Source organism: Apteryx rowi, unplaced genomic scaffold (assembly GCF_003343035.1).
Source record: "Apteryx rowi isolate R43461 unplaced genomic scaffold, aptRow1 scaffold_24, whole genome shotgun sequence".
In the NCBI taxonomy this organism is placed as follows: Eukaryota; Metazoa; Chordata; class Aves; order Apterygiformes; family Apterygidae; genus Apteryx; species Apteryx rowi.
The window spans coordinates 4,710,278-4,737,824 of record NW_020448752.1 but is presented as its reverse complement, the minus strand read 5'-3'; the positions used below and the strand labels follow the sequence as shown (position 1 = coordinate 4,737,824).

Below are 27,547 nucleotides of genomic sequence, written 5' to 3'. Positions count from 1 at the left end.
CGCCGGCCAGGCCCCGGCTCACCCTGCTCCAGCAGATCACGGCGTCGCTCTGCGGATCCTCCACGAGGGCCCAGAGCTTGGCCAGGAAGCCGGGCACCGGGGCGGCGCCGGGGGCGCCGGGCAGCGCCGACCCTTCCTTCATCCTCGGGCAGGGCCGCGCGATCGCGCAGCGACTGGGGCGGCCGGCGGCGGCCGTGACGCGCGCGGGGGGCGGTGGCGCCGCCGCGAAGAGCTCCCCCCTATTGGCTCGTGCCGCGAGGCCCCGCCCCCGGCCGCCCCGCGCGTGACTCTTGTTGTGCTCCCGCCGAGGCGGCGGGGGGAGCGCGGGCCTCGCGAGGGGCGCTGGTGACGTCACTGGAATGCTTTTAAAGGGCGCGCGCCGGGRGGCAGGGGGCGCTGCGGGCCCGGCCCCGCCCCCAGGTGGGTGCGGCCGCCGCGAGCCCCCCGCCGCGTCGGGCCGCGCGGCCCCGCCGGGGGCCACCCCTCCCCCCCATGAGGCGGCCGGGCCCGGGCGGGCTGCAGGCGCTGGCGCTGGCGGGGAGCCGCCGCGTGGTTCCCTCTGTGAAGCCCCGCTGCAGCCACGCGTGTTCGGGCCCGCGCGAGTAACCTCGCCCCCGTCGGGGCAGTCGGAGGCCCCGCGGCGCCCGTCCCGCCCCGCGGCGGCCGCGATGCCGCCGGGCGCCTCCGCGAGCAGCAGGTTGGTGTGAGGGGGCCCCGCGGCGGGAGGAGACCCTCGCGGGGAGCGCGGAGGGGAGGCGGCGGCGGGCCTGCTGCCTGCGCGGCTCTGCCCTTATCGAGCAGTTGGCAGGGCGCTGCTGCGAGCGATCCCTTCCTTCCCGTGCAATTAATGTAGGCGCAGCTCTGCCTCGTAATTAATCCTTGGCGGTGGTGCCAGGCGATGAAACCGCTGCTGCTCCTGACAGCCGAAAGTGAAACAAGTGCGCAGGTACCGCGTTTAATGGGGAGCGATGCTTCCCTGGGCGCCTCGGGGCGGTCGGGTGCGCGCTACCCGCTCGCGGTGTTTGCGTCATAGCTATTTAGTGCCTGGCTCGTAATTGCCGCAGCCTGTGGCCCGGCATCTCCCTCCTTTACAGCCTAGACTTTGTCCCCTCTGGCATTCGTGAATCTTCAGTGTTCCAGGCATCTGCGCCCCAGGTGAGCGAAGGAGAATGTCTCCCRACTGACTCCGGCCCCCTCCGCAGGACCTGTGGCTAACCCTGCTCAACAAAGTAAGGGGTGGAAAAGCTTGATTCATTTAGTACCTTTTGTTTATCTCTTTTCCTCTCCTTCTTCTTCTCTTTCCTGGGCAATGGTCTCTTTTTAGTGAAATGCCACAAGCAGCCCTGCGTTCAGTCCATCTGTCTTGATAAAGTAGAGGGTAATTAGCTAGCAAATAACACTGAAATCTAGTTTTCCTTTCATTTGCAATTCCTGTATTATTAATGAATCAATAAAACTCTGCAAGTAAAGAGTTTGCTATAAAATATCAGGGTTCAGGGATGAACAGAATTAGAAGATTGGCATTTTTTTTAAATTAAGGAATATGGTGTGCATGTGTAGTGGTGTGGGGTTTTTTTGAATTAACAGCCTTCAATTTACACTAGTTGAGTGACTCAATGGTGATGAATCACTGTAAAGAGAATGTGAGAACAGAATTGTCCTATGAAACTTAATTGTGAGAAGTCCTAAAATTGCCCCAGAGGAGTGTGTAATGTCATGATGAAACTCAGGCATAAGTTCCAACTGGACCTTTGTAAAACCTCAGTGAGGTCATCCCAAAAACTTTCTCATGGGTTTTTGCCTAAGGCTAGAGCAAATTCCCAAGGTGTTTAGATTACCATGACTTCTGGTCTGATCTGGTTTACCTGATTAAATATATTAATGTTGCAGTGCTGAAGTTTAATGTCTTAAGTAATGACCTTGTCACATAGAAATAGTGAGCTGACACAGCAGAGGCTTGTCTCAGTAGGCAATTTTCACAACCAGCTCTAATAACTTCTGCTTGAGCTTGGTATAAAGTCTAAGCTTTGCCCTTTTATAGTGTTTTTTGCAAGGAATATCAGATCCTAACTGAAGAGGACATAAAGTTAGCCCATATCAGCTCCCCAGGCTCAGCTGTTCCTAGTCCTCCAGGACTGCCAGCTCACATGCTAAGTATACTTTACCTAGAAAGCCACTCCTGCTTACTTTGACCTGTGTTGACAAGTGGGTCGTTCTTCAGGCTGAGTCAAAAGCATCCACTTCCCCTTTCTCAGCAGGGTCTGTGCCAATACGGCTGGAAGTTTTGAGTCGAGGGCTGATACTGCCAGCCTGTCTCTTTGTTCTTTTCTCATGGCTGTCACCACTGCTTTTTGATATTCGTTATGGCATGTGTGTGTGAAATAGTGCGTTCGCACACTTGTTCCGCTCTTACAATGAGGTTTCACACCAAGGAGTTATTTCACCTCCCTGTGAAAAGCATCAGCTATTACAGCAGCAGCAGCAGGAGAATGAGGCTGGCGCAGTTATTGGACAGTGTGTAACAGCAGGATTTAAGAGGTCTGTGTTCTGCCATGATCTCTACCCTGCTTGCATCATGGGGAAAGGACTGTTCTCTACCTGAGTTTCTTTAGGGAACATGATACTGACCTTCTTTTTAAGTGCTTACCAATGACTTTGCTGGATGAGGGCTATACTGTGTTGATAGACTGGATAAGAAATGTCTCTCAGATTTAGAGAGATTCCCTACAGCCCCCTTTCTCAAATTGAATGGGAAAGAGGRTTTTTCCAAGCTGAGAGTTGCTTTTTCTTAACTTCTAAATTTAATGACTGTCTGGAATCAATAACAGTTAATTATCATTGGCTTCTGAGATTTGGGATAGCGTGTATGGAAATCATAGTAATCCAGGTCTGGAAGTAAACTGAATAGGTATCTAGTTCATTCCCTTGTACTGGTGTTGAGTCAGATTTCATAGCTCCTCTGAAAAAACCTGTTCCAGTGTGGTGTCACGCTAACAGAAAGCTTACAGAATACCCTGCTTTGCTGCAAATAAACCTGATTTATTCATGCCGTTATTACCAAGGATAAGGGAGAACAAATAATCACAGTCCTCCTCACAGAAAAGGTTTCTATATTTGACACGGTGTTATGTCATCATCCCCTACTTTCTGAAGTTAAACAGAACTGATACCTTCAACCTTTCTTGATAGATCACATTTTTGTTTCTCATTTCCTGTTTCTTTCTTTTGAGATTTTTCTAAGTTGCTTATGTCTATCTCTGCAGTGCCAAGAGTTGAGAATCTATTTTAGATAAGCTTGATCATCAAGGAGAATAGAATAGTTGCTTCCAGCTTTGTTAATTATATCACTGAATGAGATCTGATTTAAGCATCTTCTTGTGTGGTTGTATTTAGTTTGTCATCCATTTTAACCTCAAGCTTTTTTTTTTACCTAGCTGCAATTCTGGTGCTCCATATTGTATCGATTTCTCCTTATGTTCATAAAATTGTATTTTGTTGATTTTAGACAGTCTTTCCAACTTGCCACATTCATTTTAAACCCTGGATCTCTCTTCAGAGCATTTCTGGTGCTTATTCACGCCCAGCTTGGTGTCAATTGGAAGCTTAATGAATAAGCTCCTTACTTCATGATCCAAATCATGGGGAAAACATTTACTGGAACTAGACTAAGTGAACAGCCTGGTGCAACCCATTTGAGAGGCACTCTGGATTAGAGAACCACCCTTTGAGAGCAACCTTTTAAAGAACTTAAACTTCAAAATCGCTTTGTAGTGACTAAATCACACTTCCTCAGGTGGTTTAGTAGAGTAGAGACACCTTGGCAACAATTTAAAATAAAGTTACTTACTCAGGATTATTTTCATTAGCTCTGGTCTTATAAGATGATTTAGGACATCAGAATTAATTAAAAAAAAAAAATCACTTGGGATTCCAGTGTACTTTGCACTCTTTGCTTAGGTGACCCTGGCACCTTAAGAAGACAGTTACACAGCATATAAATTTACAGGTACCTTTTTCTGCCAAGGTAGTGCTGTGGCTCTGCTCCTTTCCTCTCCTACTGAGTGAGACCTTAATGGGGAAGAGCACCACAGACCATTTAAAAAATAAAAATAAAAACTGAGAGCTCATCAAACTGTTATGAGAAAAGCAGGGTTTGGTACAGGAGACTGACTGGCAAGGCATAATCTCCAATTTGTGCATTAATTTTGTTACTGAACTGATTTCCTCCTTGTCTCAGAACAAATGGATATTTGAATAATGATCCCAGTATGTATTCTGCCTGTGTATATATGTGTGTGTGTGGTGTTTTTGGTTTAAACACCCTTGTAGAATATCCAGTACCTTCAAACCAACTTATTTACAATAAGGTTATGTGGTCAAATTCCACTTCTGATTCATTATATTTTTTTCTTCTTTTCTCCCAAATAGGCTTATCCTCCAAAAGGGCCTTCACATCAAGCTATGATGGGATTGCTTTGGTGGTTGTCATTTTACATCCCTCTGCTATCACCCACGTTTGCTGAAGGTGTCACCCGAGTCTATTACCTGGGGATCCGTGAGGTGGACTGGAACTATGCTCCAACAGGAAGGAACATACTTGCTAATCAAAGCATTGCACATAACCTGTATGTTTAATTCTATAAGTATTTGGTCTGGTACTGGCTTAAAATAGTAGTTGTCCAAGTAGTTTTATGCAAGTATTCTGGGGCATCTAAGCAAGCAAGAGACATGATCACATATCTGATTTTTATGGGCTTAATAGTTAACTTGTTTTATCATAGGAACATGGAAACTGTAACACTGGGAAAATGAATGGTCAGTTTAATTGAGCATGCAGTGACCAATGCCAGTTACATTAGAGGAAAGTACTCTATACTCTATATACTCTATAATAGAGCAGATTGTGCAGTATGCTACCCCGAGGTTTAGTTTTTCCTGGTTCCAGCTGGTGATCAGCTTACATATCCTGAAGCATGATGACTTTTCACCCTGATTTAAATGACTTTGTAGAGCTGGCTGGAGTGTGTTTGGATGGAATTTCAAGCCTTAGACTTAATGGAAATTTCTGCATGAAATCTTAGGTGTTGATTAAAATTGTTTTGTGGAAAAACAAATCTGAAAACTGTAACTACTTTGAGTCACTACAAAACCAATTTTTATTTCTGTTTTTTAAAATCCTGAACCTTTTTTGCTTTCCACAGCTGCTTTTTAAGGCATTTTACATTTTTGTTTCCATTTTCTATGGAAACCTATGGAATCTTGACCTGCTCTCAGTCATTTACCTCCACATTTCCTCCCCCCCCCNAAATAACACTGAGGTGTTAGGATATCTTCATTCAGAAACAACACAGCAGGAATGGTTCACAGAAAAACAAACTCTATCAGTTTAGCCTGGAAAAGTCTCCTCTATCTGGAGACACTGAATAGACTGAAATAAACTAGTTCACAGAAAAAGAAACCCAAAGAATTCAGGATGAGTAGAAAAAAGTTATCATTGACTCCTGCAGTGGTAACAAAAACACTGTTTGTTTTGTTTGCCTTCTCTCATAATAGATGAGCAGAAGAAAATGAAAGAAAAGGCCATTAAACTTGAAAGAAACTTAAAAACTATTCTGTAACTGCAAACAATTAGCTAATGGGATTATAGAAACCCATTAACTAGCAACAAGGAAAGGGTGTGATATTGGTATGAGTGATAGAGGTGGTAAAATGCTTTAAGAGTTTTTTTTGTTTGTTTGGAAGAAATGGACTACATGGAAAAAAGAAGCGGGTATGCAATAAAACAGTTATCTATAAATTTTTGATAATATTGGCTGCAGGAATGACTTCATAAATGTTTGAGCTTTAAGTTGTATAGCTACAGCCCTCCCTTTACAATTTTGAATGACAAAGCCAATGTTTCAATGTTTTGGTCTGCACTGTTCATCTTCTACAGATAAGATTAGAGTTTGGCTGTATTTCAGGACCATATGTATTGCTGTGGGGTGATTGATGGGGGGGAAACTTTCAGCTCTCATTTAGGCCTGTCCCACTAGTATCTGGACCATGATTCATCTCTTATCTGCTAAGAAATAGTTATAAAAAGTAAATACTCTGTGGTGTTGACCTTTAGTACTTGTAGGAGGTTTTAACTCTGCAGTTAGTTATGTGGTGGGGACATATCTGCCTGAGCAGCCTGTCATTCTACAAATAATCTGGAATCTGTTAACTAGAAAATTACCTTCTTTTAGACTGAATTTTGGCCAGAGCGCTCAGGATATTTTTCCCCTCTTGTGACTGAGCTACAAACTCCACAAAGGCATTGGGCTTTTAGAAACTCATTTCAGTGACAGCTAAAACAGGAGTGAGAAGGGCCTCAGTCTTCCCTCTTTCACTTGTGTGATTGTCAGGTAGAGAAGCAACATCTTCCTCACTCCTCGTTTGCACAGCATGGTCGCACCCTTTCAAGGGTGCACTTGCATGTCTTTTCACAAAGAATTCACTTCATTTGTGACTCTGGTCCCAGACTTCCCAAACTGTTAGTTTGCTAATGTCCTGTGTTGTATTTTGCATGCTCAGAAAGCAGACAAATTGAAAGGCTAGTGTTGTTTATTTCTTAATTAGTCTTTATTACCCATGTCACAGTAATGAGATGTGGGAAGAGGAAAAGTACACTGCTGGCTTAGGGCATGTTAACGTACAGCATGGAATGTCTTGTATCACACCAAAAGCTTTAGGACTTACTTGAGAAAACTTTGTCATCCTCAGTCTACTGTGTCACAGATCAGCTATTTTATGTAAATGTGACTTATGGTGCCTTTCCCTTTTCTGAATTTAACAGCAAGGCTTCAGTATTCCTCCAGCCTGGCAGAGACAGGGTGGGAAGCACGTACAAGAAATCTGTCTATAAGCAATACACAGACTCCACGTATACCACTGAGATTCCCAAACCTGCCTGGCTGGGGTTCCTTGGGCCTGTCATCCGAGCAGAAGTGGGGGATACCATTAAAGTACACCTAAAAAACTTTGCTGGTCGGCCATACACGATCCATCCTCATGGTGTTTTCTACGAAAAGGACTCTGAAGGTAAATGAGCCACTACCATAACAGAGACAGTTTTCTCATTGGGATTTTAGGAGTATGCACTGAGGAAAGATGTCTGTGAAGAAGCCAAAACTTGGTTAGACCTAAGCTATGTTGCTGGAAAGCAACTGCACTTAGGTGTTTAGTGAAGTCACCTGATGCTGAGTTAGTAGGTTGATGRGTCTGGGAGTAATTTCCTGACCTAGGCATTACAACACACAGTCTAGATTTCTTCTTGAATTTAGTAGCATCACCAAAAGCTCACCGGTAGGAGAGCGGCACAGAAGAAGAATTTATTAGTAGTCATTATTTAAAGTGCTGTAGTATAAGAGCCATGAGTATGATGAGCCTGAAAGTTTGCAAGAGTGATGAAATATGAGACCAAAGAGTTGCTATTTGGGACAATCCTAGAGATCTTAGAGAGACTTGCTGTAGAGCATTAGAGTTGAGGGCAAAGTAACAATAGGCAGAATGGGAATCATCTTTCTGACTCTGTGCCAACCTGTTTACTGAGCAAATTGCCTTACAGAGCTCTTTCAGAGCTCTGTACCTCAGTTACTCATTGAATGATGATTAAACACCCTGTTTCAACTTGGGATGGTGAGTCTTGCTTTGAAAGTTGCTACCAAAGTATATATGTGTAGTGCTCTCTACTATACTGAGTGTGAGAGGCTCAGTATAGGGTTGCACATATGAACTCTGCTCTTCTTGAATGGTTGTTGTGATTGCTCAATTAATTGTTCTAGGATCCCTGTATCCTGATATGTCCCCCCAGGATCAGAAGAAGGATGATGCTGTTTTTCCAGGAGGGAATTACACCTATACTTGGACTGTCCCTGAAGATCACAGCCCAACTGCTGATGACCCAAACTGCTTGACCTGGATCTACCACTCTCATATTGATGCACCAAAGGACATTGCATCTGGATTAATTGGGCCATTGCTAACATGCAAAAAAGGTAAAACCTCCAAGGGTAGGCAGCTTAGGGCTGCAGTTTCATACTGTGAAGAGGGTGGTGACTGGAATGAGGATAGGATGAGGAGATGCTTCCGGTCATGCTGCATCCCATGAAGTTGGGAGCTACCTGCTGGAGACCTGTGTTCTGGCTGGATTCTGATAATTACATTGTCTTTATCCCTTACTGGCTGGGCAGGTGAGCTTGTAGGCCTCTTCATTTGAGAGAGCCATTTAAATTTGCATTAGGAGAGTTTTGTCTAAGACCTGGTTTGTATATTAAAATGGTATTAAAACGGGTGGGGGGGAAGATTTTGATTTCAGGAAGAGTAAGAACACTCAAGGTGTTGTAGCTCAGGACCATCAAGCAGTAATAGAGCTGCTTGGAACYGAGAAGTGTATTAGCAGGGAATGCAGTATGTGAGTGCAATTGGTAGAACTCTGCAAAGAGCTGGACTGGAATTGTGAAGAAAAGCATCAGTCCCTAATTTGTGTGATAAGAATTACTCTTCTATTGGTGTTTTAATCCCTTGACTGATGTCCGCTTTTCTGGATGCGGAGGGTACTCATTCATCTTTTCTTTGGCCTTAGGAATACTGACTGGCACTTCTCAAAGACGCCAGGATGTGGACATTGATTTCTTTCTGATGTTCAGTGTGGTGGATGAGAACCTAAGCTGGTACCTGGATGAGAACATAGCATCATTCTGTACAGATCCAGGCTCTGTAGACAAAGATGATGAAGAATTCCAAGAGAGCAACAAAATGCATGGTCAGTGTCACCTTTGTGAAGCCACTGGCTTTGCACATACATGCCGGGGGTGTCAGCGTTCTGGTATCTTGAAATGCGCTTTCTGATGTTGTATGCCAGGATGTTGGTAGAGGGAAGAAAGGTGATAGCAAGCTATGAGATCATGTGCTAAGCAAACAATGTCACAGGGACAGTGCAGCGACTCTGGAAAAAAATACATATTAATTTGATTTAATTTTTGGCTTGAGAGAGCCTGTGTTAAGTATTTTAAGATGCTGAATATGCTTCACATTAGGGAGTAAGTTGCGGAGCTGCGCTCTACCCAACTAGAATAGGAGGGCGGGTTCTGGTCAGATCCATCCTCCAAACACTTCTGTACTGTGACCTGCAGGCAGAAGCTCTGAAGGCCCCTTTTCTAATTCTGCTTTTGACTTGCTTGGTTTTGCAGCTATTAATGGTTACGTCTTTGGGAACCTTCCTGAGATGACAATGTGTGCTGGGGATTACGTTGCATGGCACCTCTTTGGGATGGGCAATGAAATTGATGTTCACACAGCCTACTTCCATGGAGAGATGCTCATTATCAGAGGCCACAGGACAGATGTGGCCAGCCTATTCCCAGCCACTTTTGTCACAGCGGACATGATTCCCAGTAACCCTGGGAGATGGCTACTGAGCTGTCAGGTCAATGATCACATACAAGGTAAGACAGAGGTTGGAATCCATCCTGTACTCTGTGACCTTCCTTTTTTCTCCCAACGTGGTTCCCTGGCATACCGCGTGGTAGGGGACAGTACCTTGGGCCGTATTCCTTGCTTAAAAAATGACCCCAGGTGAATGGGGTGAATCTTTGCCTTTTATAAATTGGAATGCATTGGTTATTAATATGCAGGCCAAACATACTAGGGATGACACATCCCACCATACAGTGTTCCACAACGATCAGTGCTGAACACCTCAAGTCTGGCATAGCTGAATGTGAAGATGAGGCAGTGTCATAAGAGCTCTAATCCCTGTAATAGACACTTGAATAATACATCTGAGGATAGCAGAAGGCTCTATTTGCTTTCCATCCTTTCTCACATAGCATCCGATATCTAAGGTAAGCAGCTCTGCTCACCAGGAGAGAAAAATCTCCTTTCTGTGGGGACCACCTAATGACCCTCTCCCAGCCGTGTGTCTTTTGGGGCAGCAGAGGAGGAATGGCCAGTTTATGATAGGAGGGTGGGCCTGCGTTCATTATCTGATCAAACTGGCAGACAGAGGTTTAAGCCTGTGTCCACCATGTCTTGGGCAGCTGGAATGGGGGCTCTCTATGAAGTCCGACCCTGTTCTCGGCAAGCTCCAAGATCCACCCTAAAAGGGAGAGTTCGAAAATACTACATAGCTGCGAAGGAAGTACAGTGGGACTATGGACCCTCCGGACTGGACCAAAGCAGTGGGAAACAGCTGAGCGAGGCAGGCAGGTAAGTAAAAGGGTAATGTGCTTGTAGCAGTGTTTGGGGAGGGGGGCYCTGTCTGCATGAGGGATGCAGAGGCTGCTAAGGAAAATGTGGAAGTTCTTTCTTAACAAAATACAGGGGCCTGCAATTCATATGGAATACATTACTGAAGAAAGCATATCAGCCCATGTAGAAATGTATGCTGCTGTAGCTAAACTGTACTAGAAGCAGTACTAGGCACCTCAGGGGATTTTACATGGAAAGTGTACTGTGTGTGTAGACCTACCCACAGACTCCAGGGGTCCCAGTTTATATAGGATGTGAGCTGCCTCAGTTACCCCTGGGCTTCATTTCTTCTCACTGTGCCTGATCTAGAAAGCAGACCTGCAAGTCTGAACTTACTAAGAAAGCACATCTTGCAGCAGACACAGGGTGGCAGAGCTAGCCTGCAGATATGCTTCAGTGCTGGCTTGCTACAGCAATCAAATTCTAGGAAATCAAGACCAGTGACCTTGATGAGTCTTCCCTCCCACATGTCAAATGGTTGTGATAGCAGTTGGTATGTGGTTTCCCTTTCAAAGCTTGGCTAACTGAAACAAAGACATTCCTTCTCCTCTGCTTCCTTCCCTGTGATGCTATTAGGTGGGATGTTCCTCTTTCAGATGGAAAAGTAGAAATGCAGAGTGGTTAATTACTTACCCAAAGCCTTGCACCAACTCTGTTGCAGACCTTAAAACTGAAAGTTTCTTACATCTGTTACTTGTCCTTGTAACTAAGCTGCCTCTCCTGCAAAGCAGGTTATATCTGCCTGTGTGTTTGGGAGGGTGGTGGCAGAGGAAATAAATCTCTCTTTACAGCTGTTGTATGTTTTTCTCAGTTATGACTGCAGTTGTTCTCTGGGCTCTGTCTTGGCCACAAAAGGACCCAGTGTTGTAGCACTCTTCTTACTGCACTGCAGTTTTGCTCATTGCTTTCTTCTGCACATCTCGTGCAGAGATGCTATTCAGATCTGCACCATTGAACCCAGCTGTTCTAGCCTGGAGAGAGCTGCATGCCAGAGGTGTTCCCTGAACACAGCTGGTAGATGAGTCTGTAGGATGAAAATAATTCAGAGACAAACTGTGCTGGGCTCTGCAGGGTCATTCCAAACCAGAGATGCTGTCCTTGTCTGAAAAGCTGGTTAATTGGGAGATGTAGAATGGGGAAAGGAGAACAGGACTGATTTTCATAAAAATCACCTGAAACTTGCTTTTTGCATTTAGCCCTGCTGAACAGTTTTTCAAGCGTAGCCATTACCAAATTGGAGGAATCTATTGGAAGGCAAAGTATGTGGAATATACTGATGAGACCTTCCGGGAGGAAAAGAAGCAATCGGAAGAAGAGAAACATCTTGGGATACTTGGTAGGAATCGTCCAGCAACACAAATTCTTTCAGTGCCAGTGAGAATGATATGTTGGTGTCAGAAATACTGGTTGACTGTTACTATCCTTTCATTTCTTGACGTAGTAATTTTCAGAGGTGGTATTTGACAGCATTTAAGAGTAAGGTGGACAGAACTAGAATGTGGAATCATAGAGCAGAAGGAATTGTTTTTCTGCCAGGGCRTTCTTCAGAGGTTAGTAGTAAGGGCTGAAGGACGCGTTATTATATTTGTAACTCTAGCTAAACAGATTATAGTATTAGCATCTGGTTATGTGTTTTTGACTGAGCATCTTCAAGACATGGTACAAACCCCACTTTCTCACAGAAAGCTTCCTCTCCCAAGAAGGCTCCCTCTCTGTTATAGCCAGGTAACAGTGAGGGTAACGAGAGAAGAAAACAGTCTGCAGAGGGAAATGAATCATGTGTGATAGCTGTCACATACATAGTAGAAGTATATAGGTGTGGTCCAGTTTCCTGCATCAGCAGTGACTAATGACACCAGAAATTAGCAACAGCAATCCCAGCAAAGACCATAAAAGGAAAGAGCACAAGGAAAATGAAGATTTGGGGAGGGGTGAATAGTGGAAAGAGGCAAAAAGAAGTATAAGCAGCTGAATAGAAATAAAACAGTGGAGCTATGCATAAAGTGATGCAGCATAACTGTCAGGAGCTGACAGGATCTTGCTGGGGCTTTAAGAACCAGGAAAAAATATAGTGGGTTAGCATTACCAGAAACAACCAAATTCTCCTAGAAAGACAGGTGACTGAAGGAAATCTTGGATATGACTTCCTAGAAAGACATTACAGGTATTTTCTACTGGTAAACTAAAATCACAGAAGGAATAATTGATGAAAATTCCCAGTCACATGAACAAGCTACATCTACAGGGGGAGTTATTTAAACTGTTTTGAACTGACTGGTTAAAGCCACTAGAGACTGAACTGTGTAAAGTGGCYGGAAGGAGTCATGCTCAGGCAGTCCAAGAAGAAACACAAGGCCATGAGGGGCTGAGCTTCAGAATGGGGAAATAATGGAAATAATGGGGTGTCATGCAGACAACCATAATGCATGGAATGGACCATGAGATTATGCTGCTTTTTCGCTGTTACGTTCTCATCCTAAAACACATGAAGTTGTGCTGTGGGAAGGCTGGATGATCACTTACTGCCACTGTCATTTTTTCCTTGTGGGGCTGTTAGACAAACCAGCTGTGTGCATCTAATAGTTCATCACCCTCCAGCAGGGCAGGCCTGCTCCTGCTCCCCCTCCGCATGTTTTTCACTCCCTGGCTGTTGGCTGTGCTGCTGCCCTGAATTCCTTGTGCTTATCAGACCCTGTGGAAGCATATGCAGTTCACTAACCAAGCTGCAAATTGTTTGGAGTTGTCTATTGGTTTTGTGACTTACATAAGTTGCCTGAGATGTTTAATGAGTAGTGGGGGTGGTGCACATGAGGGAATCGGGACGCCTGGGAGGGAAAGGATGCAGAAGATGAAAAGGAAACATCATAGCTGGAAGAGCTACAGTGGGGCTGACCCACTGACTGGTTACAGACCAACATGCTAATACAATCCCACTGAACTGCAGGGGGTAGTCCAAACCTAAATCTTAATTTGGAGAGGAGAGGAACACAGTTCCAGACCTGAGTGGTGCCCTCAAACACATCAAGAAGGCCTAATGGTGCATTAATCAAGGARAAACAAGGGCATAATATGAGTTTTTTGTGCCACCCACAGCAGAAGTGTTGAGCCTAAAGGCAGCAGTCTTCTGGGGCACAGAGCAGTTACTGGATAGCTCAAGATTACCAGTGGTTTTGAAGCATTTTCAGTTTGGGGCCCCCGGCATGTCATGGCACAGATCTATACAGATTTTGCCTGCCTGGATGTCTGGATAGCAGCCTGACTTTTCTCAGTGATGTCTCACAGACTGTTAGGACTAATCTGTGGACTCTCAGGAGTCTGCAGGCCAGAGGAAAACCATTAGATGTTTTAAAGACTGACAGTTTTGGKTTTTTGTTGGTTGTTTTTTTCTGCCTGGCTGGGGCCATGGCTCACAGATGCTATTAGCAGTTAAACTGAAATGTGGGTTTAGAGCACCTCACACCAGTCTGTACACACCTGCCAGAGGCACCCATGTTAGAAGGTTAAGGGGGCTTTATATAGCTGAGGGAGAGACATAAGCATTTCCTCAGGGCATTTCAGCATACTTGTCCATTTTGTTATTCCAGCTGTGAAGGCCTGAAGCCTCTCCTTTGAATTCTCCTGCAGACTTAAAACACTTTCAGACAGTTCTTGTCAACTCCCCTGCTACCCTTTGTTAAAGTTCTGTAGTGTTGTGCAACACAAACACATGAAGGGAGCGAGGGCTCTACTTCTGTTCTAAATCAACTGTTCCCGAGCCCTGGATAAAAAATAGCTGTGGCTTCTTTTGTTTCCACAATCATCTTGGTTGACACGGTCTCTCTGCTGTTTATACAGGTCCAGTGATAAAAGCTGAAGTTGGAGATACCATCCTGGTGGTGTTTGTTAACAAAGCCTCCTGGCCTTTCAGCATCCAGCCTCATGGAGTGTCTTATGGGAAGGCATGGGAAGGGATGTGGTACCATGATGGTTTGTGGCTCATTTTTCTTGAGTAATTCAATGCTAATCCAGGTGGTGGAGCTCCATGGTCTGTATTGCCTCTGCAGGGAAGTTTCTGCATGCAGAAAGACTGAATGTGCTCAGAAATTGAGTGGAAGCCTGCCTGGTGCTCTGAGCCTGCTCAAGGCTTCAGCAGAGAGCTTCTGCTGAACTGGTGCCTAAGGAAGGGTACCAGAAGGAGTAGAGTGCCAGAGGTGCKATTTTTTTTGGATGAAAATTATAAGCCAAAACTCAAACTGTTTCTAGTTATTTGAGACTGTATGAGCAGAGGAACATGCGCAGTGTACTCCAGCTTAGATAACCGTATTCTTCCAACAGTCATCTTGCTGGATGTAGCTGGACCTAATTTATTTCCTGTCACCATACCTCTCTCTGCCATGACACCAAGAATGACTCTACGAAATACTAAGAACAGCTGCACCTGGACATTTCATAAAAACTACTGTATTGTACCTCAGATGTCTGGTTTTTAGTGACTTGAAGTAAAGCCCAGTGTGAATGTAAATGATGAAGATGTAGCAAAGCTTGTAAAGGAGCCTCGAGAATAATTATGCCAATCTCTGTTTTAAAGGTCTGTCACAGAATGGGGTTTCTGTTCAGCCTCTGCACAACTTTACGTACCACTGGACGGTACCCCAGCATGTTGGGCCCACACCTAGTGACCCTCCCTGCCTGACCTGGATGTATAGTTCTGCTGTGGATCCCGTCAAAGACACCAGTTCAGGCTTAGTGGGCCCTATGGTGATCTGCAAGCCTGGGACTTTGGATGACAGCAACAAGCAGGTAAAACTGATATTCCTGACCCGCTCTATTCAGGCTCTTTGCTTTCTCCTAGAGACATGAAACATCAGCAAAACCTTAGGAAATAAAATGTGAATAAACATGTGCAAAGGTACGAGGCCAAGAGAGTTGAATCAAARTCATGAGGCAGGTTATAGCTGCTGCTTACATCAGGACAGCCCTGTGCCCCAGATTTCTTGTGGGAAAGGCTAACATTTTGGGCTCCCAAGAGCTTTCATTAAACTGATTTCTGGGCTTGACTTTAAAACTCTAAAACAAATTCAATTGAACAAGCGTGTCTTGGATGTGACTTTATAGGTAACTTTTGTCCTGAGACTTGTGTAGCAGACTGCCCTGTCTCATAAACACCAAAATGTTATTCATGCACTTACAGGTGAAGATCTACATGGTTTGCTTGAGTGATGGGGTGCTTTGAGGTTTGGGTGAGCCTCCTTTCTTCTGCAAAATCAGCTCATTTTCAAGCAAAGCTGATTGCAAAAAAGCATTTGAAAATCCATGTCAGTCTGTATGCTTTTGAAAGAGCTAAAATCTGAAAGGTGACCAGAACTGCCTCTTGGAATTTCATTATGGGATACTCTTCTCATTGATCTAAGGAAGGCAGTAAAATTAATCTGCTGTGGAAATGAAGGACAGATTAACAGAGCCTTGTTGTGGGGGGAAGGAGGGGGGAATAGGTGGCAGACAATCAGCCTAGTGTCATCCTATCTACCTTGCAGTTTAGATCGGGTAGTGGCTGGAAGATCTGAAAACAGCTGCTATTAGAGCCTCCCTGGAGGAGTTTCCTTTTCTCTGCTTTCATTGATGAAATGATGTGCCTAAACTTGGAGTTCAGAAGAGTTCAGCAAGTTCAACAGGACAGAAATGTAAATCTTCTGAGTAGAGAGGGTTATGAATATATAAAGCCTGCCACATGAGGGAGCTGTGAAAATGATAAAACATTTACAGGTATTGAAAGGATGTAAGCAAAACAGACTTGTTTGGAAAGGGAGGACAGGGAGAAATCACCTGAGTCATCAATTCTGGCTCCAGTGTTAAGCTACCCTTTAATGAATGCTTAATTTGGAAAGGCACAGAGCTGCTTATCATAYACCCCATATGCCACAGACTGGAAAACACTTAGCCCACTCTGCAGGTTGTCTTCCTGGATATGACTAAGGAAGCTCATATGAAAATGAGAATCTGGACAATACTGGAGGAATTCTTTTAGTCAGGAAATACACCATGCTTTGGAATGCATTTCTTAAGAAAATCAACATTTTTCAGGGATTTATGATAATAAAAAAATCCCAAATTCAAGACTGTTGTAGGAGAGAAGAGGGGTGAAACATAGTCATTAAGCTGCCTTGTAGGCAGAGTTCTGATCTGAGTTCTGTTTTGGACAGGTGGTGAAACCCGGCACCTTAAACCCAGGGACTGTGAGGGAAAGAGACAAGCCTTTGTATTCTTGGCTGAATTTTGATTCCTTTACCTGTGTGCAAATCTGCAATGGTGCCCCTTGTGGAGTAGAAAAGGGCCATTCAACATGAATAAAGGGGCAGATCCCTGGCTCTCAACAGGCCTAGTTAAAAGGAAAAGGGGAAAATGAGTCAGACAAGACAGCTTGAACTGTAAGGCTGATGGTTAATTGGTGCATTTTAAAAATTAACAGCCATCATTGTGATTATATCTTAGAAAGGGATCGACAAAGAATTTTACCTTCTCTTCAGTGTGTTTGATGAGAATCTCAGCTGGTATTTAAATGCAAACATAAAATACTATTTGAGGATGGAAGAGACTTCTGTGAAAAAGGATAATGGCTTCAAGGAATCAAACAGGATGCATGGTATGGCCTGATGCTGTTCTGCAGGCAGCAGGAGTAAACCTACAAGACATGGGTTGGTGTCCACCTAATATCTGGGCTGGGAATCTGGAGTGGCTGTGTGCTGTACTAGCCTGAAATTAAGTGAGTATAAAGGCAGAGAGTGGGGCACGGGACATAAAGCAGAGCTGTCTTGGGAGGTAGGCCCTGAGTGTATTTGGGGTGAATTACAAGGAAGACGCATTTTCACAGGCAGGCCTGTCTTTTCAAGGTATACATACAGAATGAACCCTCTGGCTGATGTCTAACTGTGAACAGTTAATTGTTTTCACCTTTGCAGCCATCAATGGATTTATGTTTGGTAACTTGCCTGGGCTGGATGTGTGTGAAGGAGACAACGTGTCCTGGCATCTTCTGGGCTTGGGCACTGAAGCAGATGTACATGGAGCTGTGTTTCAGGGCAACACCCTGCAGATGAATGGGATGCGGAGAGATTCTACCAATCTGTTCCCCCACACATTTGCTACTGCCTTTATGCAACCTGATAACAAAGGTAAGTACCTGCACATCTAATTTAGCAGCAGGAAAAGTCTCAAGTTGTAGTATTTGCTCCTATGGCTGATGTGTTTAGTGATGTGTGAACTGTTACAGGTTACAGGGTGAGCTGTGCTTTTAGACCCCGTTTGGCCCCATTTTGGAGGCCAGAGGTCCTGCCTCTTGTATCTGATTCTGGGGAGTAACAGAAAATAACGTATCTCATCCCATATTGTCCCAGATAGGATGTGGCAGCCCAGAGAACCAATTATATATCTGTACTAACAACCCTGATGGACCAATGTCCATCAATGCTGCCTGTGACCCATATAAACATGCAAACACATATTTCAGAATAAAGTAGCTCTGAGTTGTCAGAGCTTAACTCTCCTGTCCATGGCTTGAGGAGATTCACATTTACATCAGATCCCGGTCTTCTCAGTTTGAGGGTTAGACACGCAATAACATGTCTCTTTGAAAGGGTGTTGTGGCATGTTGCCAGCTATCTCCTCTCCCTTGGTATTTGCAGGCTAGATCTTTTACTTAACCAGTATCTCAGCAGTGGTAACACAGTTGTCTCTTAATTGGTTTCTTCACATCTAATAAGCTGGTTATTGTGTGTGTAAGGAAACCTCCTGAGATGATTCTTATCTAGGACTTGGTGCCTTTCTTGCTTGGTTTCTCTAAAAACCTTTTTGAATCTCAGCCTCTGGCAACTGACCTCCCTAAACAAACATAGATGTATACAACACAYGTACCAATAACAGCCATGTCACAAGCTTTGCGTGAGAAGCAGCTCTTTTCTGGGATCTTTAAAACTAGCTGATTTCCTTGTTTGTGCTGCCTCCCTCAGGGATTTTTGAAATCTACTGTCAAACAAGCAATCATTACCRTGCTGGGATGAGGGAGCGTTACTCTGTTTCCAAGTGCAGCAAAAGGGACCCTGCTCCTGTCCTTCGATACAAAGGGGTGCGGACGTACTACATCATGGCAGAGGAGGTGGAGTGGGACTATGCACCTGACCGCCGCTGGGAGAGGGAACGGCATAACCACTCCGCGGAGAGGTAGTGCCTCTACTTTCAGGAAGCCTCAGGCAAAGATTCTCACTAGAACTTAGTGAAGTTCATTAAGGTATTTTGGCTGTCTTGTCACATGGCGCTTATGTCGCTGCTGGAGGTGCTCGTGGGGGCCACAGCCCCCTAAGTCACCCTACCACTCTTTTCAGCCAAAACAGGTCACTAGGAGGTGAAATCTGTTCAGCTAATGAACCCCCTGCTACAGGTTAGCTGCTTGTTCCCTGTGAGCTTTGGGTAACACAGCACTCTCTCTGCATTTTTCAGCTATTCCAATGTATTTTTGAGCAATGAAAATGGACTGCTTGGCTCCAAGTACAAGAAAGCAGTTTATAGGGAATACACTGATGGGACATTCCAGACCCCTAAGGCCAGGATAAATGGTGATGAACATCTAGGGATACTGGGTAAGGAAATCTGCAGAGGGTACATCTTTCATTCATATAGGGCTGGGTCTTTAGAGTCTATGGGCTGTAATCTGATGGCCTCCCAGATATTCAGGTATATGCTGTTTATGCAAGTGAGGAGGCCTGTCTCCCATTCAGGTCTACAGGTCTGAAGAAAACAGTAGAGAGTTCTGAATACAGCCTGCAGTAGAAAAGACTGGATTCTCATGCCTGCCTTTGCTGCTGGCTTTCTTTGATATCTCAGTCAGACTATTTTTCCACACCTGCATTTCTCTGAGTGTAAAACAAAAATAACCGTTGACTTTTGGAAAGCAGTCTGAGAGATGTAGGTGATAATTTAGCTGTGAAAGAAATGCTTTTGATGTAAAAGTAGACAGGCCTTGAGAAATGGAGGAGTGCACCACAATGTCCAGCAGAAGTCCATGGAGACAAAGCTCTGGAATATGAATCCAGGGCTGCAAGTGGTGCCAGGCCAGCAAGGTGAGGTAGTGTACGCCATTTAAAATAGCAGCTTGTGGCTCTGATTTGTAACACTTTCAGGCCAAATTGAGTATTATCAGGTTATCTGAAGCCAGCAGTAGGGGATGATAAATATGATGTTACATTTAATATAGCAGTATTCAGATATCAAACCTTAGTTGCACTGGGCACAGTGAAAATACCTAGCAGTCTTCATTTCCCCCTTGTGAGACTTGCAGTCCAGTTTTCTAAGACCTACTTGAACTGGGACCAGCCTCCAATTCTCTTTTTGGGGGTAAAGATATGGTAGTGAAGAATGAGTCATTGTAAGTATTATAGGGAAATATCTCTGGGAAGGGGAAGATGGTGAGAGAGAGAGGTGGGAACATCCTTAGGAGATATGTTGATAATTCTTGTTAATCTTAAAGTATGTTTTTCCTATCTTGAGGTCCTTTTATGTGGGCGGAAGTAGGAGATATTCTCAACATTGTGTTTAAGAATAATGCTTCACGACCCTACTCCATTCATGCACATGGGGTGCTGGAAAGGGAGACAGGACAGCCACAAGCAGCAAATCCAGGTAAGTCACTGTGTTCTCCACCTTTATTTCTGTATAGGCATATGAAGCTTATTTTAGCCTACAGTTAGACTTGTTTCTTTAAATAGGCTTAGGCGTACTTGTTTTCTTATGGTAAAGACTTGGAACTGAACAGGAATGTCTTTTCAGGTTCACTGTGGTTTTATTAATTGTCACTTGTGTGTCAATGGCAGTCTGGAGGACTTAATATTCTCTGCTGACCTCTGGAATAAGTGTAGCACAAATTTCTCTGTGTAGCCTTCTCCTCCACAGTGTGCCTGGTCTGCCTGGGAAGGAGAAAGGTGATGACTGTTCACAGCTCAGCCATCCCTTGGAAATCCTGGCCTCAGTGCCCCTGATGGGGGAAGCCTGCCCYGGTTCTTTGGGACTATAGCTTTTGTGATACAGAAGGTTGCTTGCCAGGACCCAGGCTGAGCTTGCCAATTTGTTTCACTGTCCAGATGCCAATCCATGTAACTTTTGGCCCCCTTCAACTTGTGCATTCTTCAGAACAGGCCCTGTCTCCAAAACAGCCAGCCTGTCTTTCTAAGAAGTATTGCTAATACTTAAAATAGTAATTTTAAAAAGGAACTTGAATGAGCATCATAAATATACTTTTAAGAGTTCACAGATCATCTCAGGCTTCATCTGTAGTGAAGACAGGTGGAATTTCTTTGGTCAGGGCTAGTCTTGGAAGTGGCAGATAAACAGTTGTGCTGATATCAGTTAGTGTGTGCATCCTGTGACTCCCCCCCCCCCACTTGCTTATGAGAGGGGAGCCTCCATTCTGCTTTTCAGCCTCTATGGAAAGGAGGTGCAATGTCTGACAAAACCAGAATTGTATTTGCACTTTGGAGACAGGATCATCTCTTTCTTGATCTGCTTTTGAGTACTGCTCAGCAAACTGGGGACTTGGTTCATCACACAAGTGCTAATGGTGCTTTTCCATCACTCAGGTGACATTGTGACATACCGATGGGAAGTTCCTGAGAGATCTGGTCCAGGGCCAAATGATTCAGCCTGTGTCCCTTGGATCTACTACTCCGTGGTGGACCCAGTAAAGGTAAAATCTGTTTGGAATCTTAGAATAGAAGTTAGAACCAGAAAAGCCCAGTTAGACCTATTTTTCTAGCCCTCTTCAAAACAATGTTCTCAGAGGAAATCCTCCAACTTCATCCTGCTGTTTATTCTTTTTTTCCAACACGAACCCTTGTATAAAACAGTTCCACTGTCCCCTTGACAATAACCTTCCTTCAGTTATTTGTAGGGTATGAGCACATCTCCTAGTGAATCAGGCTTCTATTAGTTGGAGTCACAGGGCTAATCTGAAAAGGCAAAAATCGTCCAAAGTTGGGCCAAGTGCATAAAATGGAGATTTGAGCATTGCTAGCATCAGCTGTCATAGCGCTGATTTCAGTGGGAAACTGCCTGGAGGATCCTGCAATAATGCATCTCATTCAGCCCAAATATCATTGGCTTTTTGTTTCAAGTTCCAGATATTTCTGCAGCTGGAGTGTGGAGAATATTTTGATATCATTCATATTTATGTCCTTTTGATTTGCATTCATAAGAGCATGTATAGCCTCTGTTCTTGCATTTTAATAGCTGATTTTCACCAATGAGATTACTTACAGTGGCACACCATTTGTTTTAGTGAGGGTGATGCAGGGAACAGCAAACATGGTTGCTAAAAGGCAAAGGACTGTGTGCAAAAGGGAAGGTAGGAAGATCATTGTCTTGGAGGTTTTTCTCATTCATTCCTACTAGGATATGTACAGTGGTCTGATTGGACCCCTGAAGATCTGCCGGAAAGGGGTGCTGCAATCTGATGGGATCAGGAAGGATGTAAAGCGGGAGTTTGCTCTACTCTTCCTGGTTTTTGATGAAAATCAGTCCTGGTACTTGGAGGAGAATGTGGAACGTTACAGTCATGGGAATCGCAGAGATATCAACCTGCCGGATGACACATTTGTGGAAAGCAACAAAATGCATGGTAATGCCTATTAGGCACCTAGTCACCCATTACAATCTGTGTGACGTTGATGTTGGCCCCGTGACCTCTGTTAACAGTCAGAAGTCCAAAAGCCAGGAACCTGATTCCTAGTGAATGCCCTCACCCTTTTCCTTCATCAGTGGTACACACAGAATTAAACTGTGGTGTTCTCAGCATTGTAGCACATGTAAGGCACAAGTCTCTGATCTACAATGAAGCCTAATCATTATGGTCCTCCCTGTCAGGAGGAATAGCAAGGTATAGGTCAGGGAGGTTAATCTCTAGTGTATCTGAGTGACTCAGGACAGGAAACACAATCAGAGGTGAAATTAATGTCAGACTAACTTCATTCTGTTCATCTTGGGATCATTAGAATATGTTAGTTTTCAAATTAATTGACCAAGCTGTGTGGTTGCAATGCACAGGTCAGTTTTAGCTGATTATCAAAAAGCTACTTATGCCGTAGTAGGATAAAAAGATTTTTTTAATACAAGTTAATATGTAATTTATGATAACTTTCTCCCACATTAAATCTGGATCTATCTGAAGTATTCTCAGCAAAAAGAGTCCCTTGGCAATTGTGGAGATAACAGTGAAGAGCTGTGTTACATGTACTATTGTTACAACTGTTTTTTTGCAGGTGATATAAAGAATCTCCAAATATTCATATCCATTAAGTTATAATCATCAACCCAATATTATAGGTAGCAAAATCAACACACAGAAGTTGAGTGTCTTGCTTTGGGCTACAAAAAGTGCCTGTGGTAGAGCTGGGATTAAAACACAGATGTTTCCTGTCCTCAGATCATGTCTCTTTCCATCTTATTTCCTTCTGTCTTCTGCATGTGGAGGTTTCCCTGTGTGCCATATCACTCAGCTCAGTCACTGTTTTGGTTCCTTTCCTGCATTTGCAGTCAAAGCAGTTTTCCTTCTTGTTGTGCTAATTATGAAATGAAGTCCCACCAGGCAGCAATTTTACAAATGATCAGCATGTAATGTGTGGAGCCAGCATGAGACATATAGAATGACAGGGTTGCCTGTTGGCAGGATTTACCTGTTTTCCTTGTTCAGTAAGTAAATGGTTTATATTTGTGTGTGTATATATGCACACAAACATGCGCACACACACATATGCACCTAGTGTTGGACCAGAAAGACACATTTACACATCCTGACTTCTAGAAGCCACTGTCTCTGCTGGCTAACTTCAGGGTTTCAGAAAGAAGTAGAGTCTGAAATTTATCTGAGCTAAGGTATAGTATGGCCCTGGAGGCAAGTCACTTACTTACCTATCTGTTGGCCCCACTGAGAATTAGATAGGTAGCTGAGCTGGAGAGATTGCCAGTCCTTCTGGGGACTCATATGGAAGACACTAAATGCTGATGCCTTGGCTTCTAAATGAGCTTTTAAACATCTAACTTGCCATGCATGATGTTCTACTGAGACAGTGCAGCATCTCTGACATTTCAATAACAGCCATTTCTACTTTCTTAATGTTATTTACTGCACAGCAATCAATGGGAAGCTCTATGCAAACTTGCCTGGACTGACCATGTTCCAAGGAGACTGGGTGAACTGGTACCTGCTGGGAATGGGTCGGGAGATTGATGTGCACACAGTCCACTTTCATGCTGAGACCTTCACATACAAGGTAAGAATATCCTGCTGCTTATAAAGCAGAGACCAACCACAGTTATCATCACTTTTGCTTGACTGATTGATCTGAACTCCTTGCATGAATTCACAGCAATCATCTAATTCACCTAATTAGGAATAGGATGTGATTTTACACAGTGAAGATGCATGTAGCTAACCCTTCTTAGGATCAGGCATTACCAGATTATATTTGCTTTCCCAGCTGCAGCCCTGTAGTTGCTCTTTGAAATCTTTTGTAGAGCTTTTATAAACTATAGTAGTATTGCAGAGGTCTCTAGTGACACTCAGAGATCTTCACTGCTCTAGACAGATTTCTCAAAAGATGCACAGTGCTCCGTGCTAACAGCCTCCCATCCCTTTGACAGAATGGCAAAGGCTACAGAGCAGATGTTGTGGATCTATTCCCTGGGACCTTTGAAATGGTGGAGATGCTGGCTGGGAACCCTGGGACATGGCTGCTTCATTGTCATGTATCTGATCATATTCATGCTGGCATGGAGATACTCTTCAAAGTCTTGCCCAAACCAGGTAGGGAGTGAGCACCAATTGTCACCATAGACATCTAACAACACTTTCTACTATTGCTGCTAAATTCTGAGTGTTTGCATCACACTTAAAGTCCTTTATGTGCCATAAATAACCAGTTAATTGGGCAGTTAAGTACTAGTAATTTAAGGTGTTCCCTTTGAAAGTTGTAATAGCTGCAGCTGGAGTTAATAACTTGGTTTCAGGAGTTTCCATTGCCTAGGGTATTATGAGGTTTATTTTAGCTTGTGTTTGGGAAGCACTGTTTAGCCATCAGCTAGTAATTGTTCTTACTAAAATATTACCTGTGATCTAAATGCACATCCTAAGGCTCCTAATTTCACCAGGAAATGCTAGAAGTTGCTCGAAGGTGAGTGACACTCAAAGGTTTTGATCATGCTTTTCATCCAAAGGCTGTAAAGTTGTGCGATGGGAGTAGGTCTGCTCTTGAAGTAGATAATGCAAAAGCCCTCTTGATTTAATGTGGGAGAGTGAAAACATCTACAAGAGAAAATAAAACTGCAAGCACTGGAAAACCACTCTGTGTTCAGATCTGATCCTTGCCAGAAGTGCTGTGTTCTGGACTCTACCTATTCAGCCCAACACTTTGTCACCCACTTGTTATTTCCTTTCAGAGCCAGCACTTGAAGTCGTAAACTACAGTGAAGGTATGTTATACATTGCACTGCTAAATAATATGGGTGTGTGTGAGGGAAAGGAGGAAGGTAGATGGGCTGTTCCTTACCAGTACAGAGACTTAGATTTGTACAGGGGGAATGGAGGAGCACAAAGAACCCCCCTTCCTTTGTAGGAATAACCTCTCATCAGTCAGGCTGGGCAGAGTATAAACGCAGAGGTCTTGTTAGTCTCAGGCYTGGCCAATGGTGGATAACAGTGGGGGTTCCAGGTAAGTTTGTCCATCTATCCTCTAAATATTTCTGCTCTGATGGTAAAAATAAGAAAGTTAGGCTTGTGCCTTTTTTTTCCTTGTTAAGCCAGAAAGTTTAGTGGCCTTGCCTCCTGTTGTACCTGCTGTATATGGATTCATCTTCAGAGGAGAATGCAAGTTTAAAAACTTGCAGAGTTTCAGAGTTGCAGAGTTTACAGGAGGATCTTGCAAAGGGGATTTTTTTTTTTTCCTCATCCCTTTCAATCAAAACCCAAGGTGCACCTTAGATCAGTTATCCTTGTCTCTTGGACTATCAATGACTATATAGTTTAGAGAATTTTCAGACACACAATTACTATCTGAAGGGATGTATTAATATGGAAACAAACATATCTGCTTCCTGGTCTGTTCTTCCCCCAAGAAAATAGCCTGAACATGTGTTGTGGGTCTTAAAATTATTTAAAGAACAGATGTGAGATAACATTTGATTCAGCAGAACCAGGGAGAAGGGGGTAGTAGATACACTTCTAAAATTTCATGAGGGGAAAAGTCTGAATAGTGTGTGTGGTGGTGATTTCTTCTCCTGATTTTTCATCTCTCTCTACAACTGCTACTAGATTCTTTTGCTGCTGCGAATAGATCCAGCTGAGCTGAGTTCAGAGGCAGCTTAGACTGGCTTAAAATACAGATATCTATCTACAACTCTTCAGCCTTTCTCTACTGGCTTTGCATTTATTTCTTTCACAACAATGTTTTCCTCCCCTCAAAATGGGAATAAAGAGGAGTAGGAAATGTCAGAGCAGTAGTGACAATATTAAGTAATTCGTTTTTATACCAGACTCAAGCATCAAGTGTTCACCAGGCAAAAAACATTGATTGACAGTTGTTATCCATGCAAATAGCCACCCTTATCAAAAGGATTCTGCTGTCTTGCCATGGAAGCATAAGGGAGCTCAGGATCTTGCCACAGGCATGACTGAGCAAGTACATTTTTCAAAAAATGTTGCTATGGGACAGCAGCAGAAGCCACATCCAGGATGAGCTTGGAAGCAGGATACGGAACTCACAGCAGCCCCAGTCCTGGCACACATTCTCATCTCAGTTCTTCTGTACTGTTCCTAGCTCAGCTGCTGACTCCCCAGATAACCTCAGATCACCTCCTGTGTGAATTGGGATAGCAATGGTTAGCTGATAGGACTGAATAGCTGTGAGACCCAGTGAGGTCCTGGGATGGAGTGGGCTGGAGAAAGGAAAACCATTTATTCTGTGACCTCTTGTATGACCTGAGGGRTGAAGGTCTGCTGAATGGACAGCAATTGGGTCTGCTTTGACTTGCTTTGATTGTTTTGGGTCTTTCTTTTACCGCTTTTCTTCATATTTCTCATACCCTTTTAGATGTGGTATTTCTAGCTCTCATTGGCACTATCTTTTCGTTTGCTCTCAGAGACACCGCCTGAGGATGAGTCCCAGAAGGTCATGCTATTTGGAGCTAAGTTGGCTCCAGGGCAGGTAGAAGCCACAGTCATCATTCTAGCTGTTTCAGGAATGGTGCTCTTCCTGGTTGCCAGTTTCCTCCTGGGAGTGGTCATCTATCTCGAGAAGCAAAGGAGGTTAAGACGCAATCGGAGGTCCATCCTGGATGACGGATTCAAACTCATGTCTAAAAAGAATCAAGGGATATAAAACCCGTGTAAGAATTTCTGGCTGTGTGCTTGGAGCAGAGGCTGGATTGCTGTCCACACCAAGATGTTGGGGCATCATTTCAGTCACACACTAGACTTCTAGAAAAGCTAATGAAGAAAGCTGGAGTCCCGACCTCTTCATATATCTTCCTAAGCACTCTGTAAAGAAAAGGTCCCTCCAGGAGAGATCTGAGGACCCTTTCAGTCAACTGAAGAAAAGTAACAGGAAGAAAAAGGTTCTCCTAAAACATTCATCTTCTCCAAGAATGAGTGGAGACATTTCGCCTATTTTCTTCTCTCCAGAAAACTCTACTTGGTCTTTCTCGGTAAAAGAACTCTCAGACCAGATTCCAGTCTTGCTCCACTGCCAGAGCTGATTTGGGTACTTTCTCCCAACAGATCTGTAGAACTGTGAGCCTTTAACCTAAATAATGTGAAGGGGGGGAAATCTTTGCTTTTTCGTGAATCAAATAAGAATACAGAAGAGAGAAAATATTAATTTAGACTTAGATCATTGTTTTTTTTGTGAATAATTGGACAGATAAATTCAGGGCAGTACATGTCACAGGGTCTGAGAGCTTCATCAAGAACCATGATGACAACTGTGCCTTACCGTCACCCTTGCTTGACACATCCTTACCCCAGGGAATGTGTTTGTGTCAGGCATCCTGTGCCTTGCACTGGGAAATGAAGCTTTTGCATGTGCTGCAGTGTCTTTATGGCTTCCCTGTGTATCAGTCCTGTCGTTCTGTAAGTGTAAAGTGCTGTAYCACGGCATCTGTACAGTTCCTTGTGCCATGGGAGGAAGGATGCTGTGATGTTTTGTGATGTGGTTTGCTCTGTTTTTTTTTCAAATACACTTTATTGAAGTTACCTCCAAGA

The 27,547-nt window shown here is 44.0% G+C and overlaps 2 protein-coding genes across 12 annotated transcripts in view; one reads left to right on the top strand and one right to left on the bottom strand.

Annotated features, from left to right (window-relative positions):
• The window catches only part of LOC112966230 (heat shock factor protein 3), a 20,661-nt gene extending 20,464 nt beyond the window's left edge, over window positions 1-197 (bottom strand). For all 3 annotated transcript variants that reach the window (XM_026066114.1, XM_026066113.1, XM_026066115.1), the window contains exon 1: window positions 23-197. In XM_026066114.1, coding sequence (XP_025921899.1) covers window positions 23-142 — 120 coding nt within the window. In that variant the 5' untranslated portion in view covers window positions 143-197. The remainder of the gene's footprint in view (window positions 1-22) is intronic.
• A 427-nt stretch (window positions 198-624) lies between these two features.
• HEPH (hephaestin) lies at window positions 625-27,547 on the top strand. Of its 9 annotated transcripts, none has more exons than XM_026066390.1 (23): window positions 626-697; window positions 854-946; window positions 1,133-1,229; window positions 4,429-4,625; window positions 6,821-7,065; window positions 7,809-8,021; window positions 8,609-8,788; window positions 9,216-9,470; window positions 10,065-10,233; window positions 11,472-11,611; window positions 14,110-14,241; window positions 14,843-15,054; window positions 16,744-16,894; window positions 17,211-17,423; window positions 18,258-18,468; window positions 18,745-18,884; window positions 19,792-19,923; window positions 20,877-20,983; window positions 21,688-21,913; window positions 23,425-23,564; window positions 23,935-24,097; window positions 24,730-24,762; window positions 26,428-27,545. In XM_026066390.1, exons 4-23 carry the CDS (start codon window positions 4,462-4,464, stop codon window positions 26,664-26,666), a joined length of 3,465 nt encoding a protein of 1,154 aa, XP_025922175.1. In that variant the 5' UTR covers window positions 626-697; window positions 854-946; window positions 1,133-1,229; window positions 4,429-4,461; the 3' UTR covers window positions 26,667-27,545. The 9 variants fall into 9 exon arrangements, with proteins under 9 accessions (XP_025922178.1, XP_025922175.1, XP_025922176.1 ...); XM_026066391.1 differs by having other exon boundaries at window positions 1,095-1,229; window positions 14,110-14,208; XM_026066386.1 differs by having other exon boundaries at window positions 1,095-1,229.